Below are 19,527 nucleotides of genomic sequence, written 5' to 3'. Positions count from 1 at the left end.
TCCTTTGCTGCCTTCTTCACAGGCAAAGTGGCGGCTATAACTAGTCAACCTATTCCCGACCTGGTCAGCTCCCACTGTGTGAACACGGCACAGGAAAACCATATCAATCACTCACGTGATAAATACTTCTCTGGCTTCAGGAACCTTCCCGACCACTTTCAAAAGGGCTCGGGTTACACCCTTACTCAAAAAGCCCTCACTTGACCCAACTCAAGTTGAGAACTACGGGCCAGTTTCTCTTAGATAGAAGAGAAACTGGCCTGTTAACAGAGATAACCATGGCCTGTACCAGAAGCTGGGTGGCGTACTGAGCAAGGTAGGGCCTGATTTTTCTGGTGTTGTATAGAGCAAAGCGGCACGACTTAGAGACAGCAGCAACATGGTCTGAAAAGGACAGCTGGTCATCAATCAAGTTTTTCACCGCCCTGGTTGGAGTGATGGTTGAGGAGTCAGTTTGTAGTTTGATGTTATGGTGGATAGATGTTATGGTTTAGTTGAAGGTGGAAAGCCTTCATCCATGCAGATATGCCCGAGAGACAGTCCGTGATCCGCTGATTGGGCTGCAGCTTTAGCTGACCTTCTCTTACAGACAGAAGAGCCGTTTCAGTAGAGAGGCCACTCTTAAAACCAGACTGGTATGAATCTAGGAGGTCATTCCGTGAGAGGAATTCTGAGACTTGTTTGAAGACTGCTCTAGTTAGGCGACATAGGCAGTTGTGTGGGGCATAAAATGTCAGGGGGCAGCGCAAGAGATGTTTTTTGAATCAGCGCAAATCAGCTCAGCCAAGCTGATGCGACACCGGCAGTTATAATAATCAAGTGCACCCTAGCGCTGTGAGTCCAGACAGCTGTGACGAGAGGTCACGTAACTGGCTGCAATATATACATATATATATATATATATATATCTAAAACTGAGGTACAAGCTTGCTTTGTTTGGAACTGTGACCTGCACTTTATCGGAGCTGCTCGTGTGAGATTTCTGCCTGATCACAAGTGTTTTCGGTTGGTTTCGGTTGGTTTCGGTTTCACATGCAGCATGCGGTCCCAAACTGTGATGGTCAAGTGGTCTAAAGGGGATGGCCCACTATCAGCAGAGCAATAACTAAATGCACAGCAGAGTACAGGGCAGGTGGACTTGAAAATATTATGAATTCTCATTAAATGATGACGTTAGTCTTGTAAAATTCTAAGACCCTAAGAAGACCTTTGGCGTGACAGAGTGGCCCACCCCGTCTCACGGAAACAGCTCCAGCGTTTTTTGGGGTTTGCCAACTGCTGTTGCCGTTTTATTCGCGATTACAGTAAAGTTGCTGCCCCACTCACACAACTCACCTCACCTGCTGTTCCATTTGTCCCTCTGTTTTCCTCTGCTCCTATCCTGTCTCACCTTGATGTCTTGTTATAGCTTTTTGTGGAGGTGGACTCATCAGACTCGGGGGTTGGAGCTGCGCTGACCCAGCGCTCACAAAAGGACACAAAATTCATCCCTGCGCCTTCTTCTCCAAACGTCTTTCTGCAGCGGAAAGGAGCTCTGACGTAGCCTGCTCCATCTGCACCTGTACGCGTTCTGTACCTTGCTGGGGGCCACGGCCAGCCTTAAGTCTGGCTATCATCCTCAGGGCAATAACAGGCAGACAGAGTGGGCCAACCAGGACCTGGAGACTGTGTCACAATCCTTAACCCCTCCTCTTGGTCCAGATCGCTACCCTGGGTGGAGTACGCCCATAACCCCCTCTCTCCCGCTGCCACAGGTATGACTCCATTCATGGCCATGCTTGAATATAATCCCCCTTTTTTCCCTGACCAGGAGAAGGAGGTGGCAGTCCACTCAGTTCTGGCCAGTGCTGGTGTCGGCAGGTCTGGAGAGAGACCCGGACAGCGCTGGTCAGCCAACGGGCTCCTGCTCCTAGAAACAAAAAAAAGGAAGAAACAAAAAGTATAAACTCATCTTGTTCCAAAGCTGTGTCAAGGTATTTCTCAAGGAGGATAAAACCTGACTTCAGAGCTGCACTGAGAGGAGGAGCAACAGTGACAGAGGAGAGCTGCAACGTCACATTTCCTCAAGTCAAAGTTAGTCTGAGTGTCAGCAGAGCTGCGGTCGAGACAAGTCTCTCAGTTTGTCTCTAAAGAAACATTCAACTTTTCTCAACAAAACAGCAGAATCTCTGCCAAACCCTGGTGAGTACACGGCCCTACAAAGCTGAAGAGGGTCCAGCAGTATGCAGTGGATGTGACTCTCGATCCTGATACAGCACATCCCTACCTCATCCTGTCTGATGATGGAAAACAAGTTAAACATGTTTGATGTAAAGAAGAATCTCTCAGACAATCCAGAGAGATTTGATTATTTTGTTATTGTCTTAGCAAAGCAGAGTTTCTCTTCAGGAAGATTTTACTACGAGGTTCAGGTTAAAGGGAAGACTGAGTGGGGTTTAGGAGTGGCCAGAGAGTCGATCAACAGGAAGGGAAACATCACACTGAGTATTCAGGATGGTTACTGGAGGTTAGTGTTGAATAGAAATGAGTACAAAGCTTCCAGTCCGTCTCTCTCTGAAGTCTCAGCCTGAGAAGGTGGGGGGTGTTTGTGGATTATGAGGAGGGTCTGGTCTCCTTTTATGACGTTGATGCTGCAGCTCTTATCTACTCCTTTACTGGCTGCTGCTTCACTAAGAAAGTCTACCCATACTTTAATCCTGGTCTTAATGATGGTGGTAAAAACTCTGCCCCTCTGATCGTCTCTCCTGTCAATCACACTGATTTCTACATTTAATGTAATAAATTTTTCAGTATCTGATCAATGTGTTTTTTTTTCTGTAAATGTTTCTTTGATGTGTCTCGTTGCTACTTACTACTACAACACACCAATTTTACCGTTCTGATTGATTTGATCTAATATTGTCTAATTTATTCTAATAACTGCATTACCTGCCTTCAACAAATAATCAGAAAACAATGTCCTCAGAAATAAGAAGCATTTGGACGTTCCTTGAATGTTTGGCTGCCAAAATCTAAACCTCTTACCTTCTGCTCATTGTTTCTATAAGAAGTGTTGCAAACTGGCACAAATTACTGAAAAGCAGTTTATAAATGAGACAAAAGCCTTTTGTTTTTCTTTTTCATTTAAATAATTTTATTGTGTCTGATTCAATTAGTTTGTGAAAAACCGCTGATGACCTTTCTAATGACACCAAATCATGTGATTAAAAACACCATCAGCTGTTCTCAGACCTGACTTTAGATCATGAGTTTGTAGAGAATAAGTGACACCCGAGGACGCCATCTAGTGGAGTTCAGAACAAACTGCAGCCTGTGGCCATGAGGACGCGCTCTGAATAAATAACCACACAGTGTGATAGTGCAGCAGATTACATGACTGCTGCAGCTCAGTGAGATCAGAGTCTAAGTGGTACAACTCTGTCTAATGTCACTGATGAGCTTTTTTTCAGAGCACGTTCTAAAATAAATAACACATTACTGTCACAAAGTATTGCACTTTTAAAAACAGAGAATCAGAGAGAAGCCCATTAATCTGCTACTGTGGCCCAATCAGATTCTCCATCTCAGTCTGAAACTCTTATTTTCCTCCTTCTAATCTTTCAGAGAGAGAAAAACTGCAACACTCTGGAGAAGAGCAGAGGGATTAGTTGCTGTGATGGATGACAGACTGTAAAGTGTTTGGGACAGATAAATTATAATGTAACAGACTAAGAGACTTATTTTGAAGTGGATCATTTTATTTTGAAGTTATTATTTTATAACATGAGGACTCTGTTTGAGTGTACACTGAGGAGCACATGTTGGAGCCTGACAGTCCTCTCAACCAACAAGTTCTTCTGTGTAAGTATTTATTGTTTCTTTAGGAACCTGTGGAATAATGTAAAGTTTAGCCATTCATGCAATAATTTAGTGCATTGATGATGTACTTAATGAGCTAATTAGCATACCTCAATATTGTTATCGTCATTATTTACAATAGAATAGAATATACTTTATTGTCCCGTAGGGGAAATTTGTCATGGACTCAAAAGTGCATAGTAGCAGCTGCCCTTACAGACAATAAATACACGTAAAATACAAATAACAGCTGAAGACGTACAGGTAGGCTACAAACAAATAATAAAATAAAATAAAACAAGCAGAAAGTTATTTCTCACTTCCCAGGCCTCAGCGTACAGATCTATTTAAAATTTTACGAAAGAATATTTAAAGCGGTGGAATTTGGTTTTTGGGATTCTGTACCTTCTGCCAGAAGGCAAGAGCACGTATTTAGATTGAAGGATGCGGGACGGGTCCAACAGTCCCCGCCACGCCTGCCTGAGTACAGACTGCTCTTAGATGGACTGAAGGGAGAGCTTTTCAGTCCTCCCCATCACCATCATAGCAGTCTGTACCAGGCGCTGCAACTTTGATTTGGACGGTGTGGAGAGACTGCCGAACCACGCCGCCATCCCATACCTGATGACACGTAGTCTACATGGTCACTCCAGCTTAAGAGGTTATCCAGGTGGATACCCAGGTACCTATAAGAAGTGACCTGTTTGATCTCCTCTCTGTGAATGGACAGTGGGGTCTGATCCCCCACCGACCGAGGGTCAAACACCAGCTCCTCAGTTTTTTTAGTGTTATGGTGAGAGTTCTCGTCACACCACTGAACAATTTTATTAACCTCCGTGAAGTACACTGACGGGTCTGAGTTCTGGTGAAGCAGGCTGAGAATGGCGGCGTCGTCAGAAACATTAAAAAACAGGTTGGCTGGGAGACTATTGGTGCAGTCGTCTGTGTAAAGGGTCTGTTATCTGTCAAAAAAGAATAAAACCACTTAATAATAAAAGGATTAACATCCATCTGAGTCATTTTCTATAAGAGCAGATGAGGCTGAACTAAAATCAATGAACAAAAGGCGTGCGTGGCCTTGGGATCCTCCAGATGCTTAAGAGTCAGGTGGGCGATGCTGTTAACTGCATCGTCTGTACTCGTCCCCTGCCTAAAAGCAAACTGGAGTGGATCTAGAAGTTAAAGCCACCGGTCTGTAATCACTGTTGTCTGTAGGACAGGGTTTCTTTGGAATGGGAATAATAGTATATTTTTCGCAGAGGGCAGGAAGCAGATGGGGCTCTGCAGACCTCTGGAACACAGGGCACCACGCTGGGGTTAGCTCTGCAGATTTCTTTTTGCATACATTGCTGAAAAGTGATTTTAAAGGGAACAACTTCTACTCAGCTCATCACATGTTATGCCTTTCTATGTGTTGTCATGTTTGTAAGAGCTTTCATGGAGACCCAGAGTCCATAGAAGCAAAATTCTGTTCTGTGACATCCCCGTGTTTCCTTCTTGCCTCCCTTAACGACTGATTAAGCTCCCTTTGAACTTTTTTTCAACCCCATCCTGTCCTGATTCCTAAAAGCCATTTTCTCCCGGTTGATACAGTCCTTTAACTCTCCGGTGATGTATGGCTTATTGTTAGGATATATTGTAATGACCTTCCTCACAGAATTTAATATACTCTGTAATAGTGTCAGTGGCTTCATCGATACCCAAACCATGAAAAATGTCCCAGTCTGTCCAGAGAAATGAGCCCTTCAGTGTCTCTATGCTGTCTTTAGACCATGCAGTCTTAGTTAATGGTTTCCTGCTCTTTAACACAGTCTTATAGGGGGGTCTCAGACGGACTGTATTATGGTCTGAGTGGAGGTCTACTGTGGGCAGCGGAGGTCTACTGCCGGGCAGCGGAGGTCTACTGTGGGCAGCGGAGGTCTACTGATGGGCAGCGGAGGTCTACTGCCGGGGAGCGGAGGTCTACTGATGGGCAGCGGAGGTCTACTGATGGGCAGCGGAGGTCTACTGTGGGCAGCGGAGGTCTACTGCCGGGCAGCGGAGGTCTACTGCCGGGCAGCGGAGGTCTACTGCCGGGGAGCGGAGGTCTACTGCCGGGGAGCGGAGGTCTACTGATGGGCAGCGGAGGTCTACTGTGGGCAGCGGAGGTCTACTGCCGGGCAGCGGAGGTCTACTGTGGGCAGCGGAGGTCTACTGCCGGGGAGCGGAGGTCTACTGATGGGCAGCGGAGGTCTACTGATGGGCAGCGGAGGTCTACTGTGGGCAGCAGAGGTCTACTGCAGGGCAGCAGAGGTCTACTGATGGGCAGCGGAGGTCTACTGTGGGCAGCGGAGGTCTACTGCCGGGGAGCGGAGGTCTACTGATGGGCAGCGGAGGTCTACTGTGGGCAGCGGAGGTCTACTGCCGGGCAGCGGAGGTCTACTGTGGGCAGCGGAGGTCTACTGCCGGGGAGCGGAGGTCTACTGATGGGCAGCGGAGGTCTACTGTGGGCAGCGGAGGTCTACTGCCGGGCAGCGGAGGTCTACTGCCGGGGAGCGGAGGTCTACTGATGGGCAGCGGAGGTCTACTGTGGGCAGCGGAGGTCTACTGCCGGGCAGCGGAGGTCTACTGCCGGGCAGCAGAGGTCTACTGTGGGCAGCGGAGGTCTACTGCCGGGCAGCGGAGGTCTACTGCCGGGGAGCGGAGGTCTACTGATGGGCAGCGGAGGTCTACTGATGGGCAGTGGAGGTCTACTGCCGGGGAGCGGAGGTCTACTGATGGGCAGTGGAGGTCTACTGCCGGGGAGCGGAGGTCTACTGTGGGCAGCGGAGGTCTACTGCCGGGCAGCGGAGGTCTACTGCCGGGGAGCGGAGGTCTACTGATGGGCAGCGGAGGTCTACTGATGGGCAGTGGAGGTCTACTGATGGGCAGTGGAGGTCTACTGTGGGCAGCGGAGGTCTACTGCCGGGCAGCGGAGGTCTACTGCCGGGGAGCGGAGGTCTACTGATGGGCAGCGGAGGTCTACTGATGGGCAGCGGAGGTCTACTGTGGGCAGCGGAGGTCTACTGCCGGGCAGCGGAGGTCTACTGATGGGCAGCGGAGGTCTACTGCCGGGCAGTGGAGGTCTACTGCCGGGGAGCGGAGGTCTACTGATGGGCAGCGGAGGTCTACTGCCGGGGAGCGGAGGTCTACTGATGGGCAGCGGAGGTCTACTGCCGGGGAGCGGAGGTCTACTGATGGGCAGCGGAGGTCTACTGTGGGCAGCGGAGGTCTACTGATGGGCAGCGGAGGTCTACTGCCGGGGAGCGGAGGTCTACTGATGGGCAGCGGAGGTCTACTGTGGGCAGCGGAGGTCTACTGCCGGGCAGCGGAGGTCTACTGTGGGCAGCGGAGGTCTACTGCCGGGGAGCGGAGGTCTACTGATGGGCAGCGGAGGTCTACTGTGGGCAGCGGAGGTCTACTGATGGGCAGCGGAGGTCTACTGATGGGCAGCGGAGGTCTACTGTGGGCAGCGGAGGTCTACTGATGGGCAGCGGAGGTCTACTGCCGGGCAGCGGAGGTCTACTGCCGGGGAGCGGAGGTCTACTGATGGGCAGCGGAGGTCTACTGCCGGGGAGCGGAGGTCTACTGTGGGCAGCGGAGGTCTACTGATGGGCAGCGGAGGTCTACTGCCGGGGAGCGGAGGTCTACTGTGGGCAGCGGAGGTCTACTGTGGGCAGCGGAGGTCTACTGTGGGCAGCGGAGGTCTACTGATGGGCAGCGGAGGTCTACTGCCGGGGAGCGGAGGTCTACTGATGGGCAGCGGAGGTCTACTGTGGGCAGCGGAGGTCTACTGCCGGGCAGCGGAGGTCTACTGTGGGCAGCGGAGGTCTACTGCCGGGGAGCGGAGGTCTACTGATGGGCAGCGGAGGTCTACTGTGGGCAGCGGAGGTCTACTGATGGGCAGCGGAGGTCTACTGATGGGCAGCGGAGGTCTACTGTGGGCAGCGGAGGTCTACTGATGGGCAGCGGAGGTCTACTGCCGGGCAGCGGAGGTCTACTGCCGGGGAGCGGAGGTCTACTGATGGGCAGCGGAGGTCTACTGCCGGGGAGCGGAGGTCTACTGTGGGCAGCGGAGGTCTACTGATGGGCAGCGGAGGTCTACTGCCGGGGAGCGGAGGTCTACTGTGGGCAGCGGAGGTCTACTGTGGGCAGCGGAGGTCTACTGCCGGGGAGCGGAGGTCTACTGATGGGCAGCGGAGGTCTACTGCCGGGGAGCGGAGGTCTACTGATGGGCAGCGGAGGTCTACTGATGGGCAGCGGAGGTCTACTGTGGGCAGCGGAGGTCTACTGCCGGGGAGCGGAGGTCTACTGATGGGCAGTGGAGGTCTACTGCCGGGGAGCGGAGGTCTACTGTGGGCAGCGGAGGTCTACTGCCGGGCAGCGGAGGTCTACTGATGGGCAGTGGAGGTCTACTGCCGGGGAGCGGAGGTCTACTGTGGGCAGCGGAGGTCTACTGCCGGGCAGCGGAGGTCTACTGCCGGGGAGCGGAGGTCTACTGATGGGCAGCGGAGGTCTACTGATGGGCAGCGGAGGTCTACTGATGGGCAGTGGAGGTCTACTGTGGGCAGCGGAGGTCTACTGCCGGGCAGCGGAGGTCTACTGCCGGGGAGCGGAGGTCTACTGATGGGCAGCGGAGGTCTACTGATGGGCAGCGGAGGTCTACTGATGGGCAGCGGAGGTCTACTGTGGGCAGCGGAGGTCTACTGCCGGGCAGCGGAGGTCTACTGATGGGCAGCGGAGGTCTACTGATGGGCAGCGGAGGTCTACTGATGGGCAGCGGAGGTCTACTGCCGGGCAGCGGAGGTCTACTGCCGGGCAGCGGAGGTCTACTGCCGGGGAGCGGAGGTCTACTGATGGGCAGCGGAGGTCTACTGCCGGGGAGCGGAGGTCTACTGATGGGCAGCGGAGGTCTACTGTGGGCAGCGGAGGTCTACTGATGGGCAGCGGAGGTCTACTGCCGGGGAGCGGAGGTCTACTGATGGGCAGCGGAGGTCTACTGTGGGCAGCGGAGGTCTACTGCCGGGCAGCGGAGGTCTACTGTGGGCAGCGGAGGTCTACTGCCGGGGAGCGGAGGTCTACTGATGGGCAGCGGAGGTCTACTGTGGGCAGCGGAGGTCTACTGATGGGCAGCGGAGGTCTACTGATGGGCAGCGGAGGTCTACTGTGGGCAGCGGAGGTCTACTGATGGGCAGCGGAGGTCTACTGCCGGGCAGCGGAGGTCTACTGCCGGGGAGCGGAGGTCTACTGATGGGCAGCGGAGGTCTACTGCCGGGGAGCGGAGGTCTACTGTGGGCAGCGGAGGTCTACTGATGGGCAGCGGAGGTCTACTGCCGGGGAGCGGAGGTCTACTGTGGGCAGCGGAGGTCTACTGTGGGCAGCGGAGGTCTACTGCCGGGGAGCGGAGGTCTACTGATGGGCAGCGGAGGTCTACTGCCGGGGAGCGGAGGTCTACTGATGGGCAGCGGAGGTCTACTGATGGGCAGCGGAGGTCTACTGTGGGCAGCGGAGGTCTACTGATGGGCAGCGGAGGTCTACTGCCGGGCAGCGGAGGTCTACTGCCGGGGAGCGGAGGTCTACTGATGGGCAGCGGAGGTCTACTGCCGGGGAGCGGAGGTCTACTGATGGGCAGCGGAGGTCTACTGATGGGCAGCGGAGGTCTACTGCCGGGGAGCGGAGGTCTACTGATGGGCAGCGGAGGTCTACTGCCGGGCAGCGGAGGTCTACTGCCGGGCAGCGGAGGTCTACTGCCGGGGAGCGGAGGTCTACTGATGGGCAGCGGAGGTCTACTGCCGGGGAGCGGAGGTCTACTGATGGGCAGCGGAGGTCTACTGCCGGGCAGCGGAGGTCTACTGTGGGCAGCGGAGGTCTACTGCCGGGCAGCGGAGGTCTACTGCCGGGCAGCGGAGGTCTACTGCCGGGGAGCGGAGGTCTACTGATGGGCAGCGGAGGTCTACTGCCGGGCAGCGGAGGTCTACTGCCGGGGAGCGGAGGTCTACTGATGGGCAGCGGAGGTCTACTGATGGGCAGCGGAGGCCTCTCTTCCGTATTTTCTGCGAGACTGCTGGAATTTAAATGCCTCGGGCAGACGACGCTGAAGTCAGCTTCCGATTCGGCAGTTAAGGGGAAACTTAAGGGAAACCTAAGTGAAAGTTAACTTTCTTTCTTCGCGACCGATTCTCTGTTTTTTGCCCCTCTTGCTGCTGTGAAAGCTGTTACGCATTTTAGGCAAAGCCTTAACGCTGTCTGAAACACTTTTTTAGATTTGAAAAAACTTTATTTTATTTGTGAAAAAAGAAAAAAGGGCAATTTCACAGCTTTTTCTCCACATGCAGACCTGTGAGGAATAATATAGTTCGTACATTCTTTAAAAGGGCTAATGCGCACACACATGTACACACACGCACACAGACACAAACAAATGTAGGTTGTCCCTGGTAGAATTATTCCTGATGCTTTTCTTTCAGTTACTTATTTAAATTAATTATTATTCCAGCTCTCGTGGCTGTGCTGTGTTGCTTATTTATTGTGCGTGACTGTTTCTTGTTTTAATTTTCTCTTAGTTGTCTTACTATGTCAGCTGTTTATTGCTGCTGTTCGGCTGGTTGTCTTTTACTATTATTATTATTTTTATTGTTTGTTGTTGTTTTTCTCCTCCCCAAGCCCCCCTCTCTGTTCTATTGCAGGTTTGGTTGCTTTCTGCAATTGGTGTTTCCCACTGCTTTTCCCTGTTGTCCCCACCTTCCATCCCCCTTCTCTTGCAGGTCTTGTCCTTTCTCTGTGCTGTTCTGTTTGTGCCCCCCCATCCCCGTGTCTGCCCCCTGTCCGGCCCGCTGACAAATCAATGACAATGGAGTATATTAATACTCTCTTGTTAAAGTAAAATCTGTCTGGCACAACATGGTATCCAGCTCACCAAACTTTATACCAGACTGCTGGGCAGGACAAAAAAAAAAAGAAACAAACAAGAAAACACTTCAGCTTTCAGGGCTCCAGACTAACTGTTTATACTAGGAGCACTGTGGCCCCTAACTGAATATTTTAGGCAGAAAATTTAGGGGCGAACACCTTAAATTAACCTGCAACGCAACCTTTCACATTTTCCCTATTTTAACTGTATTACAGATAAATGCTTTGGTAATAAATACAAAACTAAAGGAGTTTAAGGACTTGACAACCCCCCGAGGCAATTTACCCTAACCATCGCATAAGTTAGTGCCTAAACCTAAGTCAGTAAATATATGCATGTCGACCGGCTAACCCTACAGCTGTGCACATCGGCCGTGAGCCCGTTAGCCTCCTTTGTGCTGGAGCGCTATTGCAAACTGTAGAGTATCATATACATGCAAATTGCTGTTTTGTGTTGTGATGGCAATTCGAGTTTTCAAATAATCTCATTTTCACTTTTGTCCTCAGAGTGTGGATATGTCTGCTGCCAGCTGTCTACTGACTGAAGATCAGTTTCTGTGCTCCATCTGTCTGGATGTGTTCACTGATCCAGTCAGCACACCATGTGGACACAACTTCTGTAAAACCTGCATCACTGAACACTGGAATACAAATGTCCCGTGTCAGTGTCCCAACTGTAAAGAGGTTTTCAACACAAAACCTGAGCTGCAGGTCAACACTTTCATCTCTGAGATGGCTGCTCAGTTCAGACAGTCAGCTCAACAGAAAGCCAGCAGCAGCAGCTCAGAGCAACAAGCTGCCAAACCAGGAGAAGTTCCCTGTGACGTCTGCACTGGAACCAAACTGAAGGCCCTGAAGTCCTGCCTGGTTTGTCTGGTCTCCTACTGTGAGACTCACCTGGAGCCTCATCTGACAATGGCAGGCCTGAAAAGACATCAGCTGATCGACCCTGTGGAGAACCTGGAAGGCAGGATGTGTACGAAGCACGATAAACTGCTGGAGCTGTTCTGTAAGACCGACCAGATGTGTGTCTGCATGCTCTGCTCTGTTTCAGACCACAAGACACATGATGTTGTTCCTCTGAAAGAAGAATATGAAGGAAAGAAGGCCGAGCTGGGGAAGACAGAGGCTGAAACTCAGCAGACGATCCAGAAGAGACGACTGAAGATTGAGGAGATCAAACGCTCAGTGGAGCTCAGTAAGGAAGATGCAGACAGAGAGATAGCAGGTGGTGTTCAGGTCTTCAGCGCTCTGAAGGAGTCTGTTGAGAGAAGCCAGGCCGAGCTCATCGACACGATCAAAGAGAAGCAGAGAGAGACAGAGAAACAGGCTGAAGGCTTCATCAAAGAGCTGGAACAGGAAATCTCTGAGCTGAAGAAGAGAAGCTCTGAGGTGGAGCAGCTCTCACGCTCTGAAGACCACCTCCACCTCCTCCAAAGCCTCCCGTCCCTGAACGCTGCTCCACCCACCAAGGACTGGACAGAAGTCAGCGTCCGTCCACCTTCATATGAGGGGACTGTGAGGAGAGCTGTGAATCAGCTGGAGGAGACGCTCAGTGAACAGATGAAGAAGCTGCTGGAGGCCGAGATGAAGAGGGTCCAGCAGTATGCAGTGGATGTGACCCTCGATCCTGATACAGCAAATCCCTGGCTCATTCTGTCTGATGATGGAAAACAAGTTAAACATGCTGATGTAAGGAAGAATCTCCCAGACAATCCAGAGAGATTTTTTCCTTCTGCTATTGTCTTAGCAAAGCAGAGTTTCTCTTCAGGAAGATTTTACTACGAGGTTCAGGTTAAAGGGAAGACTGAGTGGGGTTTAGGAGTGGCCAGAGAGTCGATCAACAGGAAGGGACAAATCACAAGGAGTCCTCAGGATGGTTACTGGACGATATGTTTGAGGATTGAAAATGAGTACTACGCTCTTGATGACCCTCCAGTCCGTCTCTCTCTGAAGTCTCGGCCTGAGAAGGTGGGGGTGTTTGTGGATTATGAGGAGGGTCTGGTCTCCTTTTATGACGTTGATGCTGCAGCTCTTATCTACTCCTTTACTGGCTGCCGCTTCACTGAGAAACTCTACCCATACTTTAATCCTGGTCTTAAATATGGTGGTAAAAACTCTGCCCCTCTGATCATCTCTCCTGTCAATCACACTGAGTAAAACAAACATTTGATTTCCTACATTTAATGTAATAAATGTATCTTTTATTTCTGATACATTGTTGATTTGTCAAATTTGTTTTTCTTTTTTTACTACAACACACTAATTTTACAGCTCTGATTGATTTTATCTACTGTCGTCTAATTTATTCTACTGACTGCATTACTTGCCCTCAAGACTGTTAAATAATCAGAGATAAGAATCTTTTGCATGTTCCTTAAATGTCTGGCTGCCAAATCCAAAACTTTTGTCTGATCATTGTTTCTATAAGAAGTGTTGCATACTGGCAGACTGCAACTGCAGACGACGAATGTTGCTCTTCACAGCATGAAATAAATACAACAGTTTTCCTCATAAGGACGTGTATTTAACCTTTTTTCTGCATCTTGTCATTATATAGCTGGATGCTGATGGTCAGTTTATGTAATTTACATGTTACAGCAAACTGGACTGTTTGTTTTCAGTCCTTCATTTCACTGCTGCCCTCTGACGTCCTCCTTAAAAACAAAGTGCAAAACCCGTCTGACCACACGTATCAGTCTACTAACAGACAAACCACTGACTGCACCATCACTGCTTTCTGTATACAGTATATAAACATGCTAATGTATTTAGTTTTTATTCACATAATGTGGAAAATATCTGCTGACTTTCTAAATTACTCTTTCACACACACACGTCCCATTTCTAGTCTCACAGCTGGTCATGTTTCACCAGCTGGTGTCAAGTGAACGTTCAAATAAAGACTTGGTGTCCATGTGAGCCAAAGTGTATCTGCACTAGCATCGAATCCAAACCTTCCTGGTTAGATAAAGACCCAGGGTCGAGCCTTCAGGTTCCTGCAGCAGTGTCTTTGTGGAAGAAGCTGTGGATTTGCTGAGCTGCAGCCTGACCCACGATGGGCTCCAGCTCAGCAGGGGCCGCGTTGCAGAGCTGCCGGATGCTGGAGAAGTGCCGCAGCAGGGCCAGAGCTTTGACCCTGCCGACCCCGGGGACCTGCTGGACCAGAGCCGGGACCAGCGGGTCCAACAGCCGAGATGAAGTCCTCCTCCTGAAGGGGTTCTCTCGGCCCTCCCCGTGAACCTGGGGACGATCAGAGCAGGTTGGAAAATCAGACAACAAAGTCTACTGCTACGAGAGCTTCAGGCCAGACGGCTCAGTTTGACCCCTTCTGTGTTCGACTCTCTTAAACTAAAACAGACTCGGGTCACGTGGATGGTTTATCACTGTTTACACAGCCTTAACGCTGTCTGAAACACTTTTTTAGATTTGAAAAAACTTTATTTTATTTGTGAAAAAAGAAAAAAGGGCAATTTCACAGCTTTTTCTCCACATGCAGACCTGTGAGGAATAATATAGTCCCGATTTGAGAGCTCTAGGTATAGTGGTTTTGGATCTGGACCTGGTCTAATGTGGTCTGCATGTGGAGAAAAAGCATTGCCCTTTTTTTCATTTTCGCAAATAAAATAGTTTTTCAAATCTAAAAAAGAGTTTCAGACAGCATTAAGGCTTTGCCTAATATGCATAACAGCTTTCACAGCAGCAAGTAAGTTTTAAAACGGAATAATGAAAGAAAGAACCATACACAGATTTTTTAAATAAGCATATTTCTGTGTTTTTCTGCAATATCTTTTTGGTTTCATAAAAAAAAAACCCTTGGGGTTGCTTAGCAGTTGCTAGGCCAAATCTTGGTGTTGCTATAGCAAATACACCCTCTGGCGCCGCCCCTTACCTTGTGCCAAAAGAAGGTCGTAATCAGCTCAAATCTGAAGGCCAACAAAACCTCACCTGTAGAGCAGGAAGAGGCGGAGCAGCACTGGAAAAGCATGAGCGTTTTTCTCAAATGAAACTTAACATTCGTCTGTGTGTCAGCAGACCTGCAGTACAGAAGAGTCTCTGTTTCTCATGAAAGAAAGTTCAGCTGACTTAACAACACAGCAGAGTCTCTGAGGAACACTGGTGAGTACAGCTGATATTATTTACTGCGTTTCAACAAACAACATTAAGAAAACACTTCGCGGTGCATCTGGGAGTCATTTTTTTCTCTCCCCCCCTATTGGCTACTGGGGTTCTTGCCTGCCTGTTACAGTCGTGGCGTCCTACTCTCACTAACAACTACATTCTTTAACAGGCTTATGCGCACACACATGTACACACACGCACACAGACACAAACAAATGTAGGTTGTCCCTGGTAGAATTATTCCTGATGCTTTTCTTTCAGTTACTTATTTAAATTAATTATTATTCCAGCTCTCGTGGCTGTGCTGTGTTGCTTATCTATTGTGCGTGACTGTTTCTTGTTTTCATTTTTCTCTTAGTTGTCTTACTATGTCAGCTGTTTATTGCTGCTGGTTGTCTTTTACTATTATTATTATTTTTATTGTTTGTGTTTGTTTGTGTTTGTTGTTGTTTTTCTCCTCCCCAAGCCCCCTCTCTGTTCTATTGCAGGTTTGGTTGCTTTCTGCAATTGGTGTTTCCCACTGCTTTTCCCTGTTGTCCCCACCTTCCATCCCCCTTCTCTTGCAGGTCTTGTCCTTTCTCTGTGCTGTTCTGTTTGTGCCCCCCCATCCCCGTGTCTGCCCCCCTGTCCGGCCCGCTGACAAATCAATGACAATGGAGTATATTAATACTCTCTTGTTAAAGTAAAATCTGTCTGGCACAACATGGTATCCAGCTCACCAAACTTTATACCAGACTGCTGGGCAGGACAAAAAAAAAAAGAAACAAACAAGAAAACACTTCAGCTTTCAGGGCTCCAGACTAACTGTTTATACTAGGAGCACTGTGGCCCCTAACTGAATATTTTAGGCAGAAAATTTAGGGGCGAACACCTTAAATTAACCTGCAACGCAACCTTTCACATTTTCCCTATTTTAACTGTATTACAGATAAATGCTTTGGTAATAAATACAAAACTAAAGGAGTTTAAGGACTTGACAACCCCCCGAGGCAATTTACCCTAACCATCGCATAAGTTAGTGCCTAAACCTAAGTCAGTAAATATATGCATGTCGACCGGCTAACCCTACAGCTGTGCACATCGGCCGTGAGCCCGTTAGCCTCCTTTGTGCTGGAGCGCTATTGCAAACTGTAGAGTATCATATACATGCAAAATTGCTGTTTTGTGTTGTGATGGCAATTCGAGTTTTCAAATAAATCTCATTTTCACTTTTGTCCTCAGAGTGTGGATATGTCTGCTGCCAGCTGTCTACTGACTGAAGATCAGTTTCTGTGCTCCATCTGTCTGGATGTGTTCACTGATCCAGTCAGCACACCATGTGGACACAACTTCTGTAAAACCTGCATCACTGAACACTGGAATACAAATGTCCCGTGTCAGTGTCCCAACTGTAAAGAGGTTTTCAACACAAAACCTGAGCTGCAGGTCAACACTTTCATCTCTGAGATGGCTGCTCAGTTCAGACAGTCAGCTCAACAGAAAGCCAGCAGCAGCAGCACCAAACTGAAGGCCCTTAAGTTCTGCCTGGGGGTCTGATGTGTGTCTTCATGCTCTGGATGGTTTTAGACTCCAAGACAGAGGAGGCTGTTCCTCTGAAAGAAGAAGGCGTTGAAATCCTGAAGAGACGACTGAGGATTCAGGAGATCAAACGCTCAGTGGAGCTCAGTAAGGAAGATGCAGACAGAGAGATAGCAGGTGGTGTTCAGGTCTTCAGCGCTCTGAAGGAGTCTGTTGAGAGAAGCCAGGCCGAGCTCATCTACACGATCAAAGAGAAGCAGAGAAAAGACAGAGAAACAGGCTGAAGGCTTCATCAAAGAGCTGGAACAGGAAATCTCTGAGCTGAAGAAGAGAAGCTCTGCTCCACCCACCAAGGACTGGACAGAAGTCAGCGTCCGTCCACCTTCATATGAGGGGACTGTGAGGAGAGCTGTGAATCAGCTGGAGGAGACGCTCAGTGAACAGATGAAGAAGCTGCTGGAGGCCGAGATGAAGAGGGTCCAGCAGTATGCAGTGGATGTGACCCTCGATCCTGATACAGCAAATCCCTGGCTCATCCTGACTGATGATGGAAAACAAGTTAAACTTGGTGATGTAAGGAAGAATCTCCCAGACAATCCAGAGAGATTTTTTCCTTCTGCTATTGTCTTAGCAAAGCAGAGTTTCTCTTCAGGAAGATTTTACTACGAGGTTCAGGTTAAAGGGAAGACTGAGTGGGATTTAGGAGTGGCCAGAGAGTCGATCAACAGGAAGGGACAAATCACAAGGAGTCCTCAGGATGGTTACTGGACATGTTTGAGGATTGAAAATGAGTACTACGCTCTTGATGACCCTCCAGTCCGTCTCTCTCTGAAGTCTCAGCCTGAGAAGGTGGGGGTGTTTGTGGATTTTTGAGGAGGGTCTGGTCTCCTTTTATGACGTTGATGCTGCAGCTCTTATCTACTCCTTTACTGGCTGCCGCTTCACTGAGAAACTCTACCCATACTTTAATCCTGGTCTTAAATATGGTGGTAAAAACTCTGCCCCTCTGATCATCTCTCCTGTCAATCAAACTGAGTAAAACAAACATTTGATTCCTACATTTAATGTAATAAATGTATCTTTATTTCTGATACATTGTTGATTTGTCAAATTTTTCAATATTTGTTTTTCTTTTTTTACTACAACACACTAATTTTACAGCTCTGATTGATTTTATCTACTGTCGTCTAATTTATTCTACTGACTGCATTACTTGCCCTCAAGACTGTTAAATAATCAGAGATAAGAAACTTTTGCATGTTCCTTAAATGTCTGGCTGCCAAATCCAAAACTTTTGTCTGATCATTGTTTCTATAAGAAGTGTTGCATACTGGCAGACTGCAACTGCAGACGACGAATGTTGCTCCTCACAGCATGAAATAAATACACAACAGCTTTCCTCATAAGGACGTGTATTTAACCTTTTTTCTGCATCTTGTCATTATATAGCTGGATGCTGATGGTCAGTTTATGTAATCTACATGTCACAGCAAAATGGACTGTTTGTTTTCAGTCCTTCATTTCACTGCTGCCCTCTGACGTCCTCCTTAAAAACAAAGTGCAAAACCCGTCTGACCACACGTATCAGTCTACTAACAGACAAACCACTGACTGCACCATCATGCTTTCTGTATACAGTATATAAACATGCTAATGTATTTAGTTTTTATTCACAATGTGGAAAATATCTGCTGACTTTCTAAATTACTCTTTCACACACACACGTCCCATTTCTAGTCTCACAGCTGGTCATGTTTCACCAGCTGGTGTCAAGTGAACGTTCAAATAAAGACTTGGTGTCCATGTGAGCCAAAGTGTATCTGCATTAGCATCAAATCCAAACCTTCCTGGTTAGATAAAGACCCAGGGTCGAGCCTTCAGGTTCCTGCAGCAGTGTCTTGCCAGGAATGTGTGGTTGCATGGATTTGATTGGCCAACTCAATCCCTTGCTGGATGGGATTTCTTGCAGCTCTGTTGTTTTGTCTTCACTACTTACGATCTGAGCAATGAGCTGCGAGGCCTCAGTCTGCCCGCTGACCGGCAGTAGAGTCAGGCCGAGGTCAAACACCACAAACTTCTGCACAGCAGAGAAGTACTGCTCACTGAGTCTGGTGTTCTCCACCAGCACCAGCTCCTGGAAACTACTGCTGCCCTTTAAAACAGGACAGACAGAGTTCATATCAGACACAGCAGCACACAGGAGCTTTTAGCATTTTCTTCACACTGAGACTGTAAAATTCCTAACGTTTGAGTAAAGATGAAGCCGAGAACACGCCGTTCTTCAATCTGCTGTGACAGTTTGCATTTTAAATGTGACAGACTTATAAAAAACAGCACATAGTAGAGGCTTCATCAAACACATTAAATAATGTCAAGTGCACGCTGCAGGAGTCACCGGAAGAACTACATCACACTTTAATATTGATTTTGAGCGTAGCCAACTACACACATGTAACAAAGGTGTAGGGCAGCGACTAAGGATTTTTTTTTTTACTTTAACAGAGTATTAATACTCCTTTGTCATTGATTTGTCAGCGGGCCGGACAGGGGGCAGACACGGGGATGGGGGGCACAAACAGAACAGCACAGAGAAAGGACAAGACCTGCAAGAGAAGGGGGATGGAAGGTGGGGACAACAGGGAAAGCAGGGGAAACACCAATTGCAGAAAGCAACCAAACCTGCAATAGAACAGAGAGGGGGGCTTGGGGAGGAGAAAACAACAACAAACAAACACAAACAAAAACAAACAATAAAAAATAATAATAGTAAAAGACAACCAGCCGAACAGCAGCAATAAACAGCTGACATAGTAAGACAACTAAGAGAAAAATGAAAACAAGAAACAGTCACGCACAATAGATAAGCAACACAGCACAGCCACGAGCTGGAATAATAATTAATTTAAATAAGTAACTGAAAGAAAAGCATCAGGAATAATTCTACCAGGGACAACCTACATTTGTTTGTCTATGTGTGAGACTGTGTGTGTCTGTATGTGTACTGTGTTGCGCATAAGCCTGTTAGAATGTAGTTGTTAGTGAGAGTAGGACCCACGACTGTGCCACACCGACCCCAGCAACAGGCAGGCAAGAACCCCAGTAGCCAATAGGGGGGGGGGGGGA

The 19,527-nt window shown here is 48.7% G+C and overlaps 2 protein-coding genes across 2 annotated transcripts; one reads left to right on the top strand and one right to left on the bottom strand.

Annotated features, from left to right (window-relative positions):
* Positions 1-2,115: 2,115 nt before the first annotated feature.
* On the top strand, positions 2,116-12,944 carry LOC119894053 (zinc finger protein RFP-like). The gene is made up of 2 exons (XM_038706549.1): positions 2,116-2,181; positions 11,272-12,944. Exon 2 carries the CDS (start codon positions 11,281-11,283, stop codon positions 12,922-12,924), a length of 1,644 nt encoding a protein of 547 aa, XP_038562477.1. The 5' UTR covers positions 2,116-2,181; positions 11,272-11,280; the 3' UTR covers positions 12,925-12,944.
* A 321-nt stretch (positions 12,945-13,265) lies between these two features.
* Positions 13,266-18,609, bottom strand: LOC119894068 (Fanconi anemia core complex-associated protein 24-like). The gene is made up of 2 exons (XM_038706569.1): positions 18,401-18,609; positions 13,266-14,007 (listed from the first exon to the last, which is right to left on the bottom strand). Exons 1-2 carry the CDS (start codon positions 18,581-18,583, stop codon positions 13,756-13,758), a joined length of 435 nt encoding a protein of 144 aa, XP_038562497.1. The 5' UTR covers positions 18,584-18,609; the 3' UTR covers positions 13,266-13,755.
* Between the last annotated feature and the right edge of the window lie 918 nt (positions 18,610-19,527).

This window comes from Micropterus salmoides, unplaced genomic scaffold (genome assembly GCF_014851395.1).
Source record: "Micropterus salmoides isolate LMB-PRFRI ecotype aquatic unplaced genomic scaffold, ASM1485139v1 Ms_hic_scaffold_8, whole genome shotgun sequence".
NCBI lineage: Eukaryota > Metazoa > Chordata > Actinopteri > Centrarchiformes > Centrarchidae > Micropterus > Micropterus salmoides.
This window is presented reverse-complemented; position numbering and strand designations above follow the sequence as displayed.

What these genes read in the sequence shown, in the direction of transcription:
- LOC119894053 (XM_038706549.1), top strand. Translation starts at nt 11,281, where the DNA reads ATGTCTGCTGCCAGCTGTCTACTGACTGAAGATCAGTTTCTGTGCTCC.
- LOC119894068 (XM_038706569.1), bottom strand. Translation starts at nt 18,583, where the DNA reads ATGAACTCTGTCTGTCCTGTTTTAAAGGGCAGCAGTAGTTTCCAGGAG. An exon ending in CGCAGCTCATTGCTCAGATC is followed by an intron (nt 14,008 to 18,400) that starts GTAAGTAGTGAA and finishes GATCGTCCCCAG; the next exon opens with GTTCACGGGGAGGGCCGAGA.